Raw genomic sequence first — 20,589 nt, 5'->3', positions numbered from 1 at the left:
TTGGTTTCTCCTGGCTGGGTTTGTGTCTTTTTTGTAGATTGCAAACAAAAAGCAAGCCAGGACACAACCAGAACCTGGCTGTTGCTGGGGATGGTGGAAGGTCCTCCCCCTGGGACAGCCCTCTCAGGAGCTGGGTGCTGTGGAAATGGGGTTTCTTACTGGTTTGTTTTCTTTTGTTTCTTTTAATGTTTTTTTTTTAATGTTTTTGTACATGTGGTTGTATTTATCCCTCTGAATTGGGAGGATTGGCCAAGGTTTCCAACCCTGGAGAGAAAGCAGTTTATGGTTTCTGGCTCATTGCATAGACAAAGGATATTTAGAACTGGTGTGAACTGGAGTCTGAGCTGGGGCAGCAGGCACATGTCCATGGCTCAGGTCTCAGGGGTGGGCAAGTCCTAAGCAGGCTGGGGGAAGCTCTTGTGTAAGAGAGCAGTTAACCTCTCCTGTGAACATAACCACAGGGAGGACACAGACCCTGAGATGGACTTGTCCTGTCTGCCAGCTGCTCTGTGGGGCTGCAGTGTTTGGGGTGACATTGCCAGTTCTGTATCTACCATCATGCCAGTACTGTCAATTTGAAGTAACATTCTGCTTTATGGATCATCTTTCTTCTTACACCCCTGTGTGTTATGGCAAATTCTTGACTTTATTCCTGCTTAGGAACAGACACAGAGCTCAGGTTTGTGCCATCTGGTTTTGCAGAATCAGAACAGAATCTGTTTCAGCCTCTGGTGGGTAAAAGCCTCGTTTGGAGCAGGGAGCAGGGGTGAGGCAGGGCAGGTTGCTTGGGTTTCACTGCTGCCAGGTAGGAGGTGGTCAGGGAGAAAATCCTGGTTGTCATGGTCTGTATTCCATTTTATAAGAACTGCTATTTTGGGTTTTTTGCATCTAATGACTTCTTCTAAGACATCCTGTATCTGCTGGAGATTGTTTCTTCTTGTCACTTCCCTCTGCTTTCTGGCTTGTTCTCTTTGTCTCTCACTCCCATTTTATGTTGTTTTCTTGCATATTTAAGGTGGTAGAAAGAGATGAGTAACTCTGAGGAGTCAGAACTTGAATGCTTCATCAGTTGCACCCTGCCAAAGGAATCATGTAAATGCTGCTTTTGTGCTCTTATTTGAGAGGTGTCTGAGTTACCAGAACCCTCCAGTTAACCAGAATTCATTACAGACTGAAGTAGAACTCTTCTCCACTTAGCTTTTTGCTTACTTGCAGGGAAGGACTGACAAAAGTAACACAGGATCTGTCCTGTTTGATAGAATTTGACAGCTGCCAGTTTGGACTTGAGCACAGATGAGCAACAGTACCAAAATTCCACCTGCATTACCAGCTTGGTATTACCTGCATAACCAGTGGTATTGGTTCCCCTGGTGTGAGCAGTGTCAGAAGTGTTGTGCCCACCACTACAGGGAGGCAGCTGAGGGCTGAGACAAGGCAGCAGCTCTTATTTTGAACTCAAGTAGGTTTGAAAACCCTGGTTGAGTCCAGCAGAAAGTGCAGGCTGTTTCATTGCCTGGGGGTGGTGAAGGGGAGTGTGCAGCCACAGGGCTTCCCAATCATTCTTCCACCAGCTTTTTGGGAGCTGTGGTTTTAAAAATTGCTGTGGATTCACAGCCACCCTCCTACTGAGCTTCTTCAAGACAAACTGAGCTGAATGCAAGTTGAAGCTGTAGCTCTGTGTCTCTACAGCCTCCCACCAGTTCAGTCTGGGCAGGCTGCTGCAGCCATCATGCATCCCTCACCCCTCTCAGCTGTCCAGCTGCTGCTGGTGACACTTGTTTGTCACTCAGAAATAGTGGCAGCACTCAGTTTTCCAACTTCCACTGATTCCTTACACTCCAGTATCAGTCAAGATAAGGTCTGGCTCTAGCAGTCCTCCTGTGAAAGATAAAAGCATGATTTAATGTAGCTACCCCATCTTTGTGAGGGAAAGGAACAGCCTTGGTTAAAACAAGGAGTAGATCAGAGATGGTTTTTATCATCTGCTTGACATCCTGTGCAAGGGAGGAAAAGATATGTTAATTTCATGTTAATTTCATTTTAATTACTTGCACAGTGCTTGCTTAAACAGCCCCGTGGTCATTGGAGACCTAGTCTGTGCAGTCCGTGGAGTCTGGAGAGCTCTTTGTAACCAAGGGCCTAGTTTAGGGTGAGATTAATTCTTTTCAAGACTTCCTCTTTAAAGATTCCTCTTGGCCAGGCCCATGTTTACTGCCACAGCACTTCAGACAGCACAGTGGGCTCAGTGCTGAGATAGGTACCTGATCTCTGCAGGGTGGCAGCTTTGTTGCCCACTCCTCACATCCTCACCATTCCTCTTGCTCTGCTCTTACATCTGTCTGAAAGCAAAGCTCCCCAGGGCAGGGGGCATATTTTTATCCAGTTTTATGGGTTTTTTGGTGCAGTATTTGCTGGCTCTTGGTGGCACTGGTTTTGTTACATCCATGCCATAAAACTGCTTTGATCCCGTGGCACCTATGGATCTGTGATGTGAGGGGGTGAATTGTGTTTCCACTGGAGGCACTCTGGGACAAGCAAGCATGGACAGTGTTTCCTCTACTTGAAGACATTCCTTGTTAACTGAAAGAGATTGCCACAAGCTGTATAAATAAAGCTCTTTTTCCATGGGGCATTTAGCAGTCAGAGTTGGAGGGAGAAAGCAAGTTAGCCCTGTATCTCTTCTGCCCTCTTTGCAGTAAGGTATGTCATGCATAAAATTCAGCTAGTCCACTTGTTAATGTAAATGTGAGGAATTAATTATTAATTCAGACATTCCTTTGAAATTAATTTGCTTAAAAATTAACTTCTGGAGTCATTCTGTGGCTGAAAGGATGCATGAAATTAGCTTAATGTTTAAAGTTGGTTTTCTACTAGTATCTTTAGGGTCATGTTACAGTGATTGTCCAAGGCCACATCTAGACATTCCTAATCAGATAAGATGTGAGGTGGAACATGTGTAAGTTAATCTGTACTAAAACTGTAATGTAGATAAAGCACATTGCCTCCAAGGGTTGGTCTTCAAACTCAGCCTCTGCCAGTGATGTTCAATCAAGTTATTGATGAGACTTTTCTCTGCAGCCTCTGAAGTTGTTGGAAACTGGTTTTGTTTCATACCCATCTGTGAGCTCCCAGGGAACCAGCAGTGTCTGTCCTGAGCAGTGTGTTTCTGTCCCTAAATAAAAGGTTGATACCAGTCCTTAATAAATCTGTGGGTCTTGATTCTGACTGCTGCTATCCTTTAAGTGCAGGGTTTCATGGTTCAGTGCTTTATACCCTGAAATAGAAGGCTTCTGCCTTACTAGCTGCTCACAGCACCTCAGCTGTCCAGTTGTCTTTCTTTTTGGAAGCCAGACCTGAGCTGATCAACTAAAGCTTCCTCTCATCTTGTTCTTGGCAGCTGCTCTGAGCATCAGGGCAGACTCTGCCTTTGCCTCTGCCCTGCTCTAAAGCCACACTGGGCTACCTGACCTCCTCCTCCTCACTTCTGTTGCTTTTACCACCCAGCTTGCATTGCTCAGCTGAAGCTTCTCTGCCTTCTGGCTGAATTAATCAAATGGTAATACTTGTTTTTAAAGAACCTGCAGCTTCACATTCTGGAGCATATCCTCCCAGCAACATCTGAGGAACACGTTGGGAAGTGTTAGGTAGCACAGGGTGGTAATGCAGTGTAAAAACCTGTGGTTATTTTCCTTTGGACTTCAGTAAGGTCCTGTTAATTTCTAATCCTGAGCTGGCAGAGCCAGGCTTGGGATTCTGTTATCTGTAAATCCAATGGATCAAGTTGTCTGAAGTCAGTGAAGTGAGTGCTCTCTGCTGATGGATTATGTCTGCTTCCACTCCCAGGGCTTAGCCTGCAAGTGTGTAAGCAATTCCAAGCTGAATCCAGACCAGATCCTATTCTGGAATAAACATTTATGTTCTTTTCTTTGGGGGCCTGACAGATTCTATTGCTCTTCTGACAATGAAATAATTGAAATGATCCTGCTGTGACCAAACATGTTGCATTTTCCAGTGGGTTCCCAGCTTGCAGGAGGTCACACGAGTGAGTTTCAGAGCTTTGCATTAGCAACCCTCCCCTCCTTACCTCATCTTCTGTACTTGTTATAGCAGCAAGCTACCAGAACAAAACCACTGCAGTTTGGGGTACAGAAGTACCTTTAAAAAAATTCAATGCTACTTCTGTAGATGTTCCTGGCTGCCCTGCCCTGCTGAGACACAAGGAGCAAACTGGCTGCCAGAGCATCAGCCCTCAGTGTGCTGGGAGCTCAGTTGGTAGCTGAGCCTTCAACATGGGGTGTGCTTGTATGGAAAATAACTGCAGGGAAAGAGTTACCTCTGGGCTTGTCCCTGGGAAACAGAGACACTCTGGGCTCCTGTGCCTGCTGCTGGAAGCAGTGCCCTTTGGGGGGAATCAAGAGCATTTGAACGTTTCACTGAAGTGTGAGGTGTAGGAGATAAAGTGTACAGGAATTACACCCAATTTCCCATAACTGCACTGTCTGCCATGCCTGTGGCATTCTCCATTTAGGTGCTGATCTGATAACCAGGGAATGTAATAGCTGGGCTTTCTGAAGAGTTAGTGAGTGTTGAAGTGATGTGTGGAGTTTGTTTTGTGAAACAAAGGCTCTTCTGTTGTCCAGGGCTGGGGCTGAAGGGACAGGGAGGTGGCTGATCCATCAGTGGGACAAAGCCATCCTTTCATTGTCAGCTGAGGTGTCAGTCTCTGGGATGGGAGCTCTGGTTTTTCTGCAGGCTGGGAGTATTTTGGGGAGTTACCATGCAATATTTGTGCTGTCCTTGATCTCTCCCTGGCAGCACAGTGCTGATGAGTGGGGGGACCTCTTGTCTCCCCCAGTGCAGCCAGGTCACTCCCAGGGGCTCACCAAGTAAGTGTTTCTTTTGGTGGATGGATTCAAATAGTTTCCAGCATTGTGGGACTGGGAGAATTTAAACAAAGCTGAAACCTTTCGATGCCTCTGCCAGGGTCTGCCATCTACTTCAGTGGAACAGCTGGCAGCTTTAGGTCTGTGGTTATTTGCCACTGCCCTGCGTGCCTATGTTTAGCAAATCTATAATCACTGCAATTATCATTTGCATCCAGGGAATCAGCTCTGATTCCTGCAGATGGGATTGGCACAACTGAACAAAGTTGTACAGTCCTGTCAGTGTTGTGCAAGTTCCTGCCTCTGCATAGATTGTTTTGTCTGTGTGGAAAAATGAGGTGTAAGGGTGTTGTACAGCTAATCCATTTATTTATGGGACTAAGGAGAGGTAGATTGAAAGTGGTGTTTTCCAGCCAGCTGACCACAGGAGCAGGAATGCTGAGTTCTCACCTTCTGCTTTGTCCTCACTTGTAACCACCTGGAACAACTCCCTTCACCCACTGCTCTTTTTTCTCATTTTCAAAACAAAACTGGTGTCCCTCAGGGTGCCAGGTGAGAAAAAGCCAGCACAGCACCCAGTCTTAGGAATCCTGCTCTTGCTCTTTGCAAAGCTTCATGTTTCCTGCTCAGGTCCTACTAAACCATTTCCTTTTTACTGGATTCCTGCTGCTGTCTCCCATTAAAACTGGGATTCAGGCTCATGCCTTTTGTACCGAGCATCCTTCACTTCTCCTTTACTGTCCTGGGCTTTGAACTCAGCAGTTGCCTTACAAATATTTAAGTGAAAACCTAATCCCCAAAGGCCGATTAAGGAGTCAGGTCCTGCATTAGCACTGGCTTTCGGGGAGGAAGATTTTATGTAAAGTTTTAAGCTTTTGAGCATTTTGGTGGATTTGCTTAAAATCCTGCTGCTCGTTGTGCAGCTGATTCAGTCAGAGCTGCTGAGCTGGGAGCCCAGGCAGCACATGTGGTGCTCAGCACCAGGGGAGAGGCACTCCTGGAAGTAGAGCTGACATTTTTGCCATTTTTGTTTGCCACAAAAGCCCTCCCAGAAGAGGGAAGCTGTTCCATTCCAGGGGCTGTGTACCTTGGCCCTGAGTGCTGGGATGAGCAGCAGCTCTCCCTTTGGGAACTGGCTGGGATTTTAAAGCCCTAAATGGAAATCCAGGCACAGAGCTGCTTCACTTATTTACTGCTGCTAACAGGTACCACGGGTGAGTTGCTGTCTGCTTTGGTTTCTTTTTTTTTCCATTTTTAAGGGAGGACAGTCTTTAGAGGGAGGAGAATTACAAGTGTGTCATTTAAAAGTTTGAATTGTGGAGTTCATTTATTCCTGAGGAGTCTTGTTGAATTTTTTTATTTCTCTTGGCTTGTATATATATATACACATATATATATATATCTTGCTGACAAGTTGTGAATCTTTAGTTGGCAGGGACCTGAAGGTTTTGCAGAAGCTTTTGAAGTTTTTTGCCTCTATTCTGTAACTATAAACAATTTTATTCTTAGATACTCTGTGACAAAGTAAATCTTACAGTGATTTAAAAGCAGCCCATAGTGATGCTGTTCATCTTGTGACTCTGCTGCTTCAGGTCTCAGTCCTGACCACACTTCATTGTGTGATGCTTTGGTGATGCTCTCATTAAAACATGAAACATTAAATTAAAGCCCATCAAGATACTGGAGCATTTAGCTGCTGTTTGTTTGACCTAATGGTTACTGTAATCTGTTAAATTACTCTGGGATTTATCCCAGTGCAGGGAACATGTAGCAGAGCCCTGAGCTCTTTGGGGGACGGGACGGTCTGTGTGCCCAGGCTGAGGGGACTTTTCCCTGCTGGGAATTAGGAGATAATTGAGTTACTGACTAATGAAGACTTGCAGTGCCGTGGTGCAAGAGTTTTTGTGGGGTTCCCAGCCTCAGAATCTGTCTTTACAGTGAACTGTGACCTTAAGTGAAATGAAAAAGATTTATTTTTATAAATGCATGTGCTATGCCTGTGTTAGAGTACACATTTCCATCACACAGTTGGTATATTGAGTAAAGGAGGTTTTCAGGCTCAACATGATGCTGTTCTTTCCAGCACTGAATAAATATTTCCATTTCTGTTCAGACTTCTCTTTGGGGCTCTGTGCAGAGCCTTGTGTCTGAAAGAGGAGAGCAGAGTTAGTGTAGCCTGGAAGTGATTTACATTGCTGATTTTACTAATCAGAAAGCAAGAAACTTTTATCTTAAGTGTGTTCTTTTCTTTGCTAAATTTTTATATTATTCAGATTTTTCCTTCATCTGTAACCAGCTCCCATTACAAGGTGCTTGTATTACCAGACACAGCTTTTAGGCTAAATCTGACACAATTTTTTTTTTCACACCTCAAGGAGCTGCTATTTAAACACAGAGCTAAATGTTACATGATTCAAAAATTTAAGATTTTTATCTTTTAAACATTTAAAATAAATTTTAAAAATTAATGAGCAGTGCAACTCCACCAGGTTGTGGGGTTTTTCCCTACAGTGTGAGCAGTGAGAACTGGAAACCAACTAAAACACTTTCTAAAGCTTAAAATACTTGCAGTACTGATAGCTGGGAAAAGAAGACACTCATCAAAATGTTAGGCATTTTATAACCAGAGGAGGTCTGGCAGTTTATATTGATGACCCAGGGAGCTTGTGCTGCATTTTAAGCTTTTAAAAATTCCTCACCCTTTTTTGTGTGAAGGATCAGAGTTTCTGAGCCATTGACCTGGCTGTGCTGCAGCCAATTTACCTTTGGCTTCAGCTCTGATGTTACAGATCTGCACAGGAAGGGCCAGGGGAGACTCTGATGTTGGGACATAGGATTAGGGGGTTTTAGCACTGGGGTGGTGCTGGGGGCTGAGGCCATCACCCACCTGCAGGAGGTATGGCTCATGTGCACACACTCTCTTCTTTTGATTGTCTGAATAACAGGGAATAAACCCCTTTATTTCCTATCAATTCTGTCTTCTTTAACGTATTGGCAATGGTTTGTGTAGTTCTACTGTGAAGAGAGATGGGTCTGGGCTGTGGTGGGACCTAGATGACCAAGTTACATTGTGCTTTCATTTCACACACACGGATGTCTCTTTATTTTCCTTTTTCCTGCAGTTCTCTACATCCAATGATTTTCTCCATTCTCCAAAGTTAAGGCCCTCTCAAGGCGTTCCAGGCAGTGATGAGTTATTTTTTAGCAGAAAAAGAGCTTCAAGGAATTTTTTTCAGAATAGTATAGATTTTAACTCTGAGCGTTCTTCTCTTTGTGCTGGTAAGTATTACCACAGAAAAACGTTTGGTCTGCTGTTTACAAAACAGATTTGGAAGAACCCAGGCATAAATTTGTAGCTTCCTGAGCATGATTTGTCTTTGGTTGATTGTTTGTTTTGTCATTGATTTTCATTTACTGTGAAGAACTGGTTATTAGTCACAGGGCTACGCTTCCAGCAAATGGCAGCAGTCCCATCCCTGCTCCTGGAGAAGTCTGTGCCACCTCAAAACAATAGGATAAATTGAGATAAAGCAGCAGATTTTTAAAATGCACAGAATTTTACTGACTGTTAAGCAGGAATATGTTGTTGGCTGGGATAACAGACTCTGTGGTAAAAGGATTGCTGTTGAGAGTTTGTTGATGGTGTTGTCAGGGTATGAAACAGCGTAAGCTGGACAGCATCTGGGAAGGTCCTGTTTATGTATGGCAGGCTGCTCAGGGGAGCAGAGCCAAGCATATCTAGTGTAAATTTGCATATTTGCTCTTCTTACACTGCATAAACAGCTAGGGTGGAAAGCTGTGTGAGGAGGGAGCAGCAGAGATTGTGTCTGAGGTAGAAACCAGCATTTATTTTGAGATGCAGGGCAGTGGAAGATGGTGGGTAGAGCGCTCCACTTAATTCACAGCAGCAATGTAGGCTCAGCACTGAGTGTTTTCGTAGCCAAAAGGCATGTGAAAGGCTGGGCAAGACCAGGCCTGATTTATTCTCATCACTTGGCAGCAAGTTCTGTCCTCTGCTTTGTCTGAGGAGTGGTGACACGGGTGGCATGCCAAGGCTACTCACTGCTCTGCTACCGCTGACATCGCTCCAAAGAAACTCGCTGTGTTTCAGGGCTTTAAGGTGCTGACAACCCTTTATTGTCCTACATTCAAAGAGGGGATTGTTCTGGGTGTTTCTTTTGACCATACAAGTCTCTGTTGGAAAAGTGCCCTGGAAGAACGGGCAGCCACTTTTCCAGTTTGTGACTACGAGCACTCTAATGAGGTTGCTTAGGAACGCCTGGATTAAATACTTTGAAGGTAGATGTATTTTACACTAGAAGTTAGACAAAATACTCTTAATTCACTGTTAAATATTAATGTGTGTTTTTTATTGAGTACTCTATGCTAAGTATTTATCTAATGATTTGGTTTTTTTCTTTTGAAAGGTGCTATGGGCTCTCAGCCACAAATTTCAGGGAAATGTGGAACACTTGGATACACGCAGCCACGCGGGAGGAGTGGCAGTGTGGACTCTGATTTACAGCTTTTAGGATTAAATAACTCTCAGCAAGACAAAGGTATATGGATTCTGACTGTAGTGTAAGTCAGTGCATGTTACTCTGGGAATGTCTCTGTTTCTGTGCTGCATTTATTTGTACTCTTGCTTCACCGAGTTTCAGGAGTGGTGTTTGCAGCTGGGTGCAAGTGACCTCAGTGTGTGAAGCTTTTAATTCTGTAGTGTTACTGTAGTTTGTGGAGGCTTCTGCCAGCCAGGTGGCCAGGTGGCTTTTGCTGCTGGTTGCAAAAGAGAGATTTGATCGGGTGCACCTTAACCCAGGAGCTGGAGGCTGATGAGTTTCTGTTTGTAAGATGAGTTTCTGTGTGTTTTTATGTTTCTGTCATTATTGCGTAGTAAAAATGCCAGATGTGCACTTAATGAAGCAATAAACTCACTGTTGGAAGGAATGGATGGTGCTGATCCCACATCTGTGGACAGAGCTGCTTTGAGTGGTCCAGATGTGTTGGACAAGGGATAGAGCTGACAGTCTTCTTGGAAGATAAGTAGGAGCCTCGTGTACTCAGCTTCCTTCTAGCCACTTGTGGGCTCTAGATAGTCTTTTTCTCATACCTGTGGAGAGAAGGAAATAATTTCCTCTTTGTTTTTTACCTCTGTAACTGCAAAGTCAATGTTCTCTTCTCTTAGCTTCAGTCTTCAGGAGGCTGCCAGGTACTTTGCCCTAACTTGCTGATTTATTCTCTGCAAGCAGCTTTTGTGCCAGAGATAATTACTTGAGCTTTTCCCTGCTAGTACAGCCCACACCTGACTTGGTTGTCTCAGTTTTGCTGCTGCACAATACTGGGGGAATGCCAGGATACTGCAGCTCTGGAAAGCAGCAGGAGCATAAGACACAGACCTTGGAGTCATCTGATTTGTGAGGGGATTTTTTATGCTGTAACTAAAAGAAAAATAATATTTTTTTTGGAGTGACATGGACAATTAATAGGTTCCCCAACCTGACTCACACTGTCACTTGTTCCTGGGCTGTGCTGTCCCATTCTCCCAGCTGTGCCTCTGGAGTTGGCTGTGGGGCTGAGACTCAGTGAGCCAGAGGCTGACAGGAACTCTGTTAAAACTCATCCTCTTGGCCACTTCCATGGCTAAAAGCCTGAGGGTGTGTGGGCAGTGTGCCATCTGACCTTCATGGGAAGCAGTTAAAGCACTCTAGTTCCAGATACACATTTATTTTTCAAGAAAATGGGTATTTTGAGGGACAATGCAATGTGCAAAACAAAATAAGCTGATTTGTCTGTTTGCTTGGGAAAAATGCTGACCTTCAGTTCTGACTGTCTAGAAAGTGCATTATTTAATTGTAAATAATTATTATAGGAGCTGTCAAAGAGGCTAATTACCACAAATAACTGTTCTCTTTTTCTTTGCTCAGTTAGTGCCAGCCTAAATTTTTCCAGCAAGACCCAGAGAAGTTTTTGCAACCAAGCAGAGCACACGGTGTCCCTCCAGGCTCCTAATGCAAGCCAGGGCACCTTCATTCTGCCATCTTACCCTCTGTCATCACCCAGGAGCAGCCCCAAACACCTCTCCTCTCCAGCTGACTCTCCAAAGAAGTCACAGGACAGGACCATGAGCTTCTCAAACTCCTGGCCTCTGAAAAGCTTTGAAGGACTGCTCAAGCCCAGTTCACAGAAGCAGCTTCTCAGTCAAAAGGCAGGAGACAGTGCAGGTAGGAATGTTGTCAGGATAATGAAAACACATTTCAGGTCACCTTTTGCATGGCTTCAAGCAGGAGCCAGACACTTCCTGTGGAGGTAAATGAAGACTTATCAGTGCCTACTTATCTAACCACAGTTACCAGTTGTGATTAGAAACAAGAGGGTTTTATACTGGTGCTGGTCAAGTCACATCACTGGAGGCTTCTTTTAAAAAGTGAAGTCTGTGTATTTTGTCCCAAAGCATAATATGCTACAGCTCTGCTTTTCTTATCAGTAATGTATTAAGGAAAAGTTTTTCTTTGAACTAAAATAGAAAGTACTTTGACCCACTTGGAAAGAAAGGCAGTAGAGAAATACCTGTGTCTTTGGTACTCTAATCAATACATGTGGAAGAAAAGTATAACTCACTGCATTTTGCCTTTTTGCTTCTTTATTTGGATTTGGAAATACATGTATTGAGTTCCTCAGGCACAAAAGAGCTCTTTTAAACCTGGTTTCAAGCAGCTAGATCTGTGATGAGGAGAACGTGTGCTGCTTTCACCCCAGTTTAGACTGACAGCTGATGGCAGGGACTGCTCTTCAGGGTCTCATTTCCTGCCCTTGAAGACCTCATGCACACCTTAGCTATACTGAAATGTTTTATGTCATTACAGCTTCAACAGTTTAGCTGATTCCTGAGCAATACTTACTAAAGGCAGTCCTACTTTCATTAGAAATAGTTGTACTGTTTATCTTAAATTGATTCCTAATCAGTCACGAGGCAAACCTGTATTCAAGATTAACAGTTTCCACATAAAATTTTGCACTGATTTAGGGAAATCTAATTTAAATTTCCTTGTAACTGAGACCCATATTTTTGTGCCTATGTAGAAACTTTGTGAGTTAATGCTTTGGAAGTCACCTCTCTTGAGTGCATGAAACTTTACCTTATAGATGTGGGTTCATCACTTGCTAATTTTCTGTATGGTGTCCATACACATTTAATGTTTTTCCCTTTCTTTGGAGTAACTTTATTTTTATTACAGCAGCTTGAAGGAGGGTTTGCTAGGGCACTAGTCTTCTTTTTTTCTTCATTAAGAAAGGTAATTACTATTTAAAGGTACTAAGTATATATTGGTATGCACATGCATGAAATACTGATTGGTACTTTTTTAAAAGAACAAGACCCTGGAAGTAGAAGAGATTGATAACTGAGCTTGAAACGTGGGGAAATGGAAAAGGTAGAGAGGGGAGGGAATAGCCAGAGACAAGTCTGGTTGATGTTTTTTTGAATTAACTATTGAAAAATGTGCAGAAGTCAGTATTCAGGAACAGGGGGTTGGTGCATTTGGAAAAGTGATGTTGGAGGAGGAGTATTGAAAGTTATGAATTGTATAAAAATGAAGTTAGGGAGGGAATGACTCCTGTGGTTCATGGGAGACACTTCCTTCCACCCATGTGTGTGTATCTGTATTGATATCACACATGGATACATGGGGGAGCCAGGGAAGGGATTTGTGACTTTGGGTTTGAAACACAAGGAAGTGCTTTGCTAGTGCTCCCTGTGGAGCTGGGATGCCAAGAGCAGACTCTCTTGATGCAGGCAGTGGAGGTGTCTGCCAGGACACTGGGGCAGCTCGGGTCAGACCTCTGACTGAGGAGCTTCCTGAACCCTCTCTGAATACTCTGAAATGTTGGTTTCTTGCCTCCTTACCTTACCCAGCACAACTGGTTTTATGTTCTTACAGGTTTCATTAAAATTATTATTAAAATTTGCTTATACTCAGCCAAACAGAATGTCCTGGGCATGTGTTTATAGTGGTAACTCAAGCTGTGTGCATGAGTGTGCTTCCTAACCCTTTCCTTGCCCAAGGAGTTTTCTGGTGCCAGGCAGAGGCGTGGAGCTGGTTCAGGTAAGGGCTGTTCCTGAATCCTGTGTGTGTCTCCTTCAGGGGAGAGTCTGCAGGAGCAGCATTCCCCTCTGCAGCTGAAGCCCACCCTGGTGAAGCACCCAGCCTCCTGCAGGGGCCTGAGCGGGGCCGTGCCCGTGCCCCCCATCCCTCGCCCGCTGCCCGACAAGGTGGGCAGAAAGGTGGCCAAGTGGAGGAGTGAGGAGTGTGAGGAGCTGTGGCTGGAGGAGGTGGATAAGAAGCTTGCAGCTGAGCTCTCAGAGCTACGTGTCGATGGCGAGGAAGTGGACCAGGAAGAGGTGGGTTTGGGTGTGATGTGGCACACTTTAATCACTGATACAATGGTTACAACATGGGCTTTTATTTTCAATCAGGAGCCAGAAAATAAATGTTTCTGGCTTCAGTTTTGTGATACTGTCATCCGTGCAGCAGGTTTCCATAGATACCCCTGGGTGTCTGGTAGAAGCTGGGGAAAGCAATACATCCCAGTGCTGCAGTGCACTTCCCATGTCTGCTCCAGGCATCAATGGAACTTTGATGGAAAGGCTGGATGTAACACAGCATACCCAAGGAAGTGGGCATTCCCCTTGCTCCCATGGACTGAACTGAACCCTCAGGAACATCCTGCCTTCTGCTTAGCAAAGTTTTTTTCCCCATGCAGTGACTAAAAGCTGCCCCTGTGTTTCCAACCCTGTTTAGATGCAGAACTCACTTAGGTCGCTACGGAACAGCGCAGCCAAGAAGAGGGCAAAGCTCAGCAGCAACTTCTCAGACCTGGAAAGTCCTGATTCTGCTCTTAAACTGGATCTGTCTGGGGACTCCCTCTCCCAGGCCTCTTCCCCCAGCCTGGGCTCCTGCACTGAGAGTGGAGTTTACAGCCAGGAGTCTCGGGCTTCACCTGTGTCCACAGCCCCCAGGAGGAGGAGGAGAACGTGAGTGGCTCTGGAGCTCTCACAGCCTCTGCTGCTGTAGTTAAATATTAAAGGGGGTGAAATCTCTAATATATATATTTTTATACAGCATTGTTTTGCTTAATTGCTTGGTTTTTACATGGATTGTTTTCCTATCTAGAATTACATTGCTGTATAACATACCTGCTTAATTATATTATTCTAATTTGTGTTAGCTTTTAATTTGGAAGAGTTCCATAGTAACACAGTGCAGTGAAGTGCTGCCAGAGGTAGTAAATATTTTATTAAGGCTTTAGCCTGGTATGTGAACCATAGCCTAAACAAATGAGTAAGAAGGAGAATTAGTTAAGAGGAAGGATAAGGTTTGTTTATTATGGCTTGGAAATTGAAGAAGAAGTGGGTTGGTTTTTTGGTAAGAGGAAGACCATGTAGAAATTTTTAATTTTGTGGATCATGAACTGCTTCCATTTCATTACTGACAGACTTTTGTTCATTTAAAATAAGAATTCTACCAAAAAAAGGTGTGATGACACATACTACTCTGATAGTAGATAGCAGTGGCCCAGTTGTTTATAAACTATTTCATTTTTTAATGAAAAAAACAAAAGGTTTTGAGGAATTTTATGAATTTTGCAAATTTTGCAGTGCCAAATCTCTCTCTCTGGTTGTGGAGCCCATGACAAAGCTGATTGTAGCCCTGGTCCAAATCTACCTTTTACTTTTGTGTCTACTAAGCACATCCTTATGTAACTGGCATACAACTGCATTAGCAGAATAGCAAGGAGGAGGAGGAGGAATATGAAAAAACAAAGTTTTAGGGACAGAGAAAGGGTAGAATGATTCAGGGTTTCCACAGCTGTGAAGTCTCATAACTAACAAATGTGTGTGCATATTCCCCATTTGCATTACCACTGAATCACAGTTCTAAAAATAATAATTAGATTAAGACATTAAACATCTCGAATACCTAAGAAGTCCAGACTGCAGAGGTCTGTGTGTGTTCCCAGGCAAGGCTTTGCCCAGGACTCACTCCATGCCAGATGCCATTCCCATTATTCAGTGACCCATGAGCTTAATGTTTGACAGGATTCACAGAGACAGGAATTAGGAAGTAGCAAGGAAGGGAGAGGACATCTGGCAGGAAGACTGAATTTCTAGAAGTGACAAAACATATCCCAAAAGACATTAAAAGCCTTGGAATGCCCATAACAGTTTCAGAAATGAGTTCAGCAGCTCATTTGCAAGCACTGGCAATAAGCACTGCCTGTTCACAAAACCTGAGTTGTTGGGCAACAAGAATGTGGAGTTTTTTCTGTGTATTTACTTTTGGAAGGATGGGTTTATCCCCTGATAAACTACCAGGAGAAATGGGTGCTTGGTACTGGTGTTAGTGAAGGTTCTGAAGCAGGAGCTTTCCTCCAGAGCTTAAAGCCAAGTCCTGCAGACCTGTGTGTTTCAGTCCCAGCAGCTGCTCTGCCCCTGGGACTGTCCCCTAGCTACACACTGCATTTGTCAGCACAGGGCTCTGGCTTGAAGCATCTTTAGTATTTGAATGTCTCATTTTAGAAAAAAAAAGAAGTAAGAAGATTGTGTTGTAGATAACAGCATTCTCCTGGTGAATGTCTGTGTGCAGGACAAGGGGCTGGAAACAGGGCTAATGGCTTGGGTCACACTCATCTAACAGTGCCAGGCCCTGAGGCCAAGTGATTCTTTAGATTTATGAATATGGACTTCGTCCTAGAGTAAAGTGTACTCCTAAGGGTTGTCTTTGTGGTGTTCTTCATCATGGACTCACTCATCAAATAGTTTATGCTGAATTGAATTTCTTTTTCTACTTAGTGTGAATGTTTGTGGAAGCACAGTGGAAATATTTGTCCACCAGGGACACTGGGGAGGAGAAACTGAAATCTATTGATTGGTGTCCCTGCTACAAAGTGTTATTTAAACTTGTGTGTGGAATTCTATTTATAAAAGATAATTTTCTGTTTTACAGGTCTGACACCTTCCCACTGCTGGGCAGTAAATCACAGCCTGCAAAAGTCTCTTCAGCAAGAAGGAGAGACCCAAATGTGGAAGAACATAACTTCAGCACAGGTCATTTGCTGCTCTTTCCCACACATATCATGCTTCAGAGATGCAAACAGAATGGACATGTCTGCTCTTTTTCAATGAGCTTGTGTCCCTTCTGCTCTTACAAACAGGGAGTTGCCAGCTGCTATTTGGTCAAACTGAGTTTATGCTGAGGTACTCAGGTTTCTGTATTTCTGTGTCAGGGTAAGATGTGTTCATGCCACCTGTGAGGATGTGCCCTTCAAAATTCAGTGCAGTGTTGGGTGGAAATTCACTGAACACCAGCTGGATGAGAGTAGGAAAGGTCAAAAAGTTGCAAGCAGTGAATTTCCTGATAGGAACCTAAAGTTAAGTGCTGCTGTCCTGTTCTCTGCTTACAGGGGAGTGCAGGTAACTGCAGGTTTCTGTACTGGGCAGAAACTGATTATTTCTGTTTAATTTTGATTCAGCTGCATGGAGAGGCTTCCTTAGAGGAAAGGAACTGAGGGAGCCATGTTGTCCCCAGAAGCCTTTTCTGGCCTCTCTTCCCCAGGACTGCTCTTCCATCCTTTTGCAGCCTCAGCAGTTATCTATTTTTCAAAAAAATTTGCAAACCTCAGCTCAGTGAAGATTGGAGATCATCTTGCAGGCCTGAATTTGCAAAGGCATCACGTGCAAAAAGCAGTATTCACTCCTGAGACTCATGATCTCCTTTCAGAACTGGAAGCTGTTGCTCCTCATCTCAGCTGAGGCAATTTTTCTCCGGGTAAATTAGCAAATAACTTTTCCAAGTAACAGCATAAGTCTGAAAGCACATAGCTGCACATACCTAGCAGTACATGCTAATGATTTGCCTTTCATTACATGAAAAGACTTTCTGGGAGCAGTTGATCCTCAGTGTAAAGTCATGTGCAGCCCTTCCTGAGCCTCTTAATCCCCCAGAGTGCCCAGCACTGCCCCTCCTGGGAGCTGAGAGCACACAGTGGGTGAGGTTAATGTCATACCTGGGCAGCTAGCTGGGGAAAAAAACCCCTTTGCTCTCCCACTGCTTACTGGCCTTGGCCCATCACACAAGCCTCATCTCAGAAAGCTCTGAATTTTTTTCACTGGAGCTTTGAGAACTTGTAAAAATCTGTGTGGTATTAAACTGCCCTTATCAGCTGAACATGAGTCTCCCTTCCTGTAAGCCATCTCATTGCATTTTTATTTTCTGTCAAAGGATGGAGTGTTTTCTTGTCCCAAGCAGGTCCCTTCTTTTTGTATTTTCTTTTCTTTCTTTCTGTCCTTTAGACTAACTCCTAACTTCTGGTTTTTTCATTTGAATCAGCTGACTGAAAAAGCCTCTTACAAACATTGGTTTTCTTTACAATCTCTTGGTAGTGATTGTATTTGCTGTAAGCTTTCCATGATTGTGAGGATATCAGTGTTTGGTAACTCCTGTTAAACTCAGTAACTTTTGAAAGTCCACTGATTAAATTCAGATGTCAGCAGATGGTGACATTTTGGAAGAACACAATACGTCCCAGCACAGACACCTCATGACTTACATGGTGGGATTTATTTTTTTAAAGGTCTTGCAGAGTCAACATCCAGTTTTCCACAGCTGAACAACCTGGATTTCCTTTCACCAAGTGTCCTGTCTGAAGATGCAGTTGTTATTGTTGGTAAAGGTATTGAAAAACCAACATTATCTCCTATATTTCATAATTCTTCAGGAGGGGGAAATGTACTTTTATTGAGAGTGGGAGAAGGAGAAGTAGATTCCTTACAGTATTTTATGTTGGGACCAATCTTCATTTAAAGGGGAATAAAAAGAAGGATGGTTGGGAGTTGTGCAGGTACTGGAAGTGCTGTTCCATTCCACCTCCAAAGAATGGCAGCACATCCTGCAGTCCTGGTCCTAGCCCAGCATGCACACAGGGCTGTTCATCCATCCTGCTCACTGGAGGAAGGTAAGAGTAGTTCTGGGGGGAAACTGACACTAACAGGATAACATCTTGGATGTTGGGTTTTCTTTTGTTTGGTTTTGCTGGGTTCTGCTGAATAAAATGTTTATTTTGGTGAGGGTGCAATGTGATTTGGTTCCCAGGTGTTTTTGGCAGCCCTCCTCCTGCACAGTCACACAGCCAGTCCCTGAGGTGTGCAGGCACAGGAGAGGAGCAGGCTGAGCCAGCAGCAGGGAGAAGCCTCCAGCAGAGCAGCCTGGCTCATTTCCAGGCTGAAAATGAAAGAGAGGTAAGAACTGCAGAGCCCTCTTGCTGTCCAGCTCCCTGCTTTGATCTCTGTGAACAGAGCTGAACACAGGCTGTGGTCTCTGTGTCATGTTTGATTCAAGTGGATTAATTCAGCCCTCAGCTGCCTTGCAACAGTCTGTGCAAGTCCTTTTATTTATGTGAACTGCTGAGTTCCAGGTGAAGGCTAAAGCTGGATTAACACTTTATCAACATCTGGATGACTGCATGCACATTATTCTCTTACTGCTTGTTTAACTGTTTTGTAGACAGTAATGAGAACAGAGCTGCTTTCTTCTAATATTAGCTAATTACACTAAGCCTAAACCAGAAGTTTTGTGTAGTTTAGCATCAAATTCTAGGAAAGAACACAATGGTGCCTGAGAAGTAGAAGATCACTTCTTGTAGACATTAATTCTCTAACTATTCAGACATTTTTGAGTAAATTAATATTTCTCCTAAGTAGGAAAAATAGGTTAAAACCTGTAATGTTGCTTCTTTTTGCCAGCAGTACTACTTGTCATGCAGAAAGGACACAGTTGGCTCTTTCCAGGATTTGATTCATTATTGCTATCAATAATTTCCTTTTTCTCTGTAGAATAATGGTGAAAATAATAAAAAAGCATGAAAACAGTAATTTTCTATTTTTACCTTAAGACAATATCAAGCACTGGGTAACAGCTTATTGGGTAACTTGCCCATTACATCACACTGTGTATCATAATGGGTGCCTTGCTTGGTTTGCAGATAAAAGTTGCCATGTCAAAATCTGCCCAGGAGAAGGTGAGGAGGAGGAAGAAGGAAGAACACAATCATAGAGGACATCAGGAAGTCAGAGACCTGGCAGAAGAGGAGGAAAACCATTGGGAGAGACTTAAAGTGAATGAACCAGAGAAAATGACCACAGAAAGTGAGGGTTTGAGTTTGTCTTAAATTAACATTACACTGTTAAAACTTGGTGCTGATTACAACAAATCCTGACAGTCTAGTGTGACAGGAGGTGCTGCTAAAATTAATTCTATCTACAGTTCACTCTGTAATCATTGCTTGTCAGTCTTCTAATGCACATTGTGGAGAGCAAAGAGCTGGCTGGAAATATTTGAAAGAATGTATTCCAGAAAAATTTCAAAAGCCAAAGGTTTTGTTGGTTTTGTCTTGCATGAAAATACTAGGGCCTTTTTTCCTTTTTTCTGATCTGTTGTTGTTGTAGTTTGGACATTTCCTTCTGTTTTCTAGCATTAAATCTCTGTGGGGATATATCAACATCATCAAGAAATGTATCTCTGTCATTAGAAAGCGTGGCCTTGACTCCTTCATTAAAAAGAACATCCAGTTTGAAGAAGACAAAATATTCAGCCTTGCTTGATTCTGGTAAGCTGTTAAAATAAACCAAAGACTATAAAAATATTTGGATACATGGAGTGGGGCAGTTTCAAAGCAAAAATAAGATTGATCTGTACAATGGAGGGTACTGAGTTGCTCTGGAAAATGAGTAGTTTAGGGGTGCTGGTGAAGGGGTTTAGGATTCTTCATTGCTCCCTTCAAACATTTTTAATTTGTTAGGAAGATGTTTGAAATAGCAGAAGGTTTTGTATTTTCTCAGCTACTTAAGTGGTGTAAGGTATTAATGGGAAATTGACTCTCCTCTTTCTCTCCAAGAGAAACATTTCTGTGTACCTTTTGTCACTGAGATGCCTTGGAAATAATGCAGTAGAAATCTTTCCAGAAACGAAGCTCTTACTGATGATGATCAAAGGTCTTCAGAATTTCTTGTCTCTTTAAGTTTTACTACATTCTATCCTACCTCCCTGTACTTGGGCACGTTGTGCATCTGCTTTTACATTAAAAACCCCACTACATTGGTGTTTCCAACTTGGTAAAGTGGTGGCTGTTTGAAAACAAAGTTCATTCACATGAACGGGCTGCGGAATGCTGGAGGATGGGAGTGGGAAATGCTCTGTTTGAAATCCTGGTGGGTTTTTCACAGCAGTTGATACCTCCAACTTTTCTCTTTCCTTCCTTTGAGCTAATTTCTTTCTTTAGTCTGTGCTGATGTTTGTTGTGCTCCCTGGCTGCAGATGAAGTCTCTCTCGGGACACGAGGGCACTACAAGGACCGCACCCCCTCAGTCACACACAGCCCCGAAGCCATGGACCCATCCGAGCTGCAGCCCCTGCCCAAACCAGAGCTGGCTCTGACAGAGGCCTTGGTGCTTTTAGCTGATGATGACTGGTAGGTGTAAACATCTACCTACAGCCCCAGATAAGGAAGAAGCCATTTGATAACTTTTTAAAGAAAAAAGCAAACAGCAAAACGGCCGTAACAGCAAAAGCAGTGAGGAGGATTGCAAGTGATGTATGACAAAAAGAAGTTATTTTTTGTTTCAGTCCCAAGCTAGATTAAACTGTGGCTGCTG

General features: G+C 43.5%; 1 protein-coding gene across 1 annotated transcript in view; it reads left to right on the top strand.

The window, feature by feature from the left end:
* The window catches only part of TOGARAM1 (TOG array regulator of axonemal microtubules 1), a 33,925-nt gene that overhangs the window by 3,037 nt on the left and 10,299 nt on the right, over positions 1–20,589 (top strand). Inside the window, exons 2-12 of the mRNA XM_030452511.1 lie at positions 8,006–8,162; positions 9,311–9,442; positions 10,808–11,104; positions 13,025–13,281; positions 13,682–13,914; positions 15,887–15,987; positions 17,514–17,612; positions 18,032–18,177; positions 18,921–19,083; positions 19,410–19,544; positions 20,252–20,405. Coding sequence (XP_030308371.1) covers positions 8,006–8,162; positions 9,311–9,442; positions 10,808–11,104; positions 13,025–13,281; positions 13,682–13,914; positions 15,887–15,987; positions 17,514–17,612; positions 18,032–18,177; positions 18,921–19,083; positions 19,410–19,544; positions 20,252–20,405 — 1,874 coding nt within the window. The remainder of the gene's footprint in view (positions 1–8,005; positions 8,163–9,310; positions 9,443–10,807; positions 11,105–13,024; positions 13,282–13,681; positions 13,915–15,886; positions 15,988–17,513; positions 17,613–18,031; positions 18,178–18,920; positions 19,084–19,409; positions 19,545–20,251; positions 20,406–20,589) is intronic.

Source organism: Calypte anna, chromosome 5A (assembly GCF_003957555.1).
Source record: "Calypte anna isolate BGI_N300 chromosome 5A, bCalAnn1_v1.p, whole genome shotgun sequence".
NCBI lineage: Eukaryota > Metazoa > Chordata > Aves > Apodiformes > Trochilidae > Calypte > Calypte anna.
Note: the sequence above shows the minus strand (reverse complement) of the source record. Positions and strands in the feature narration are given on the sequence as shown.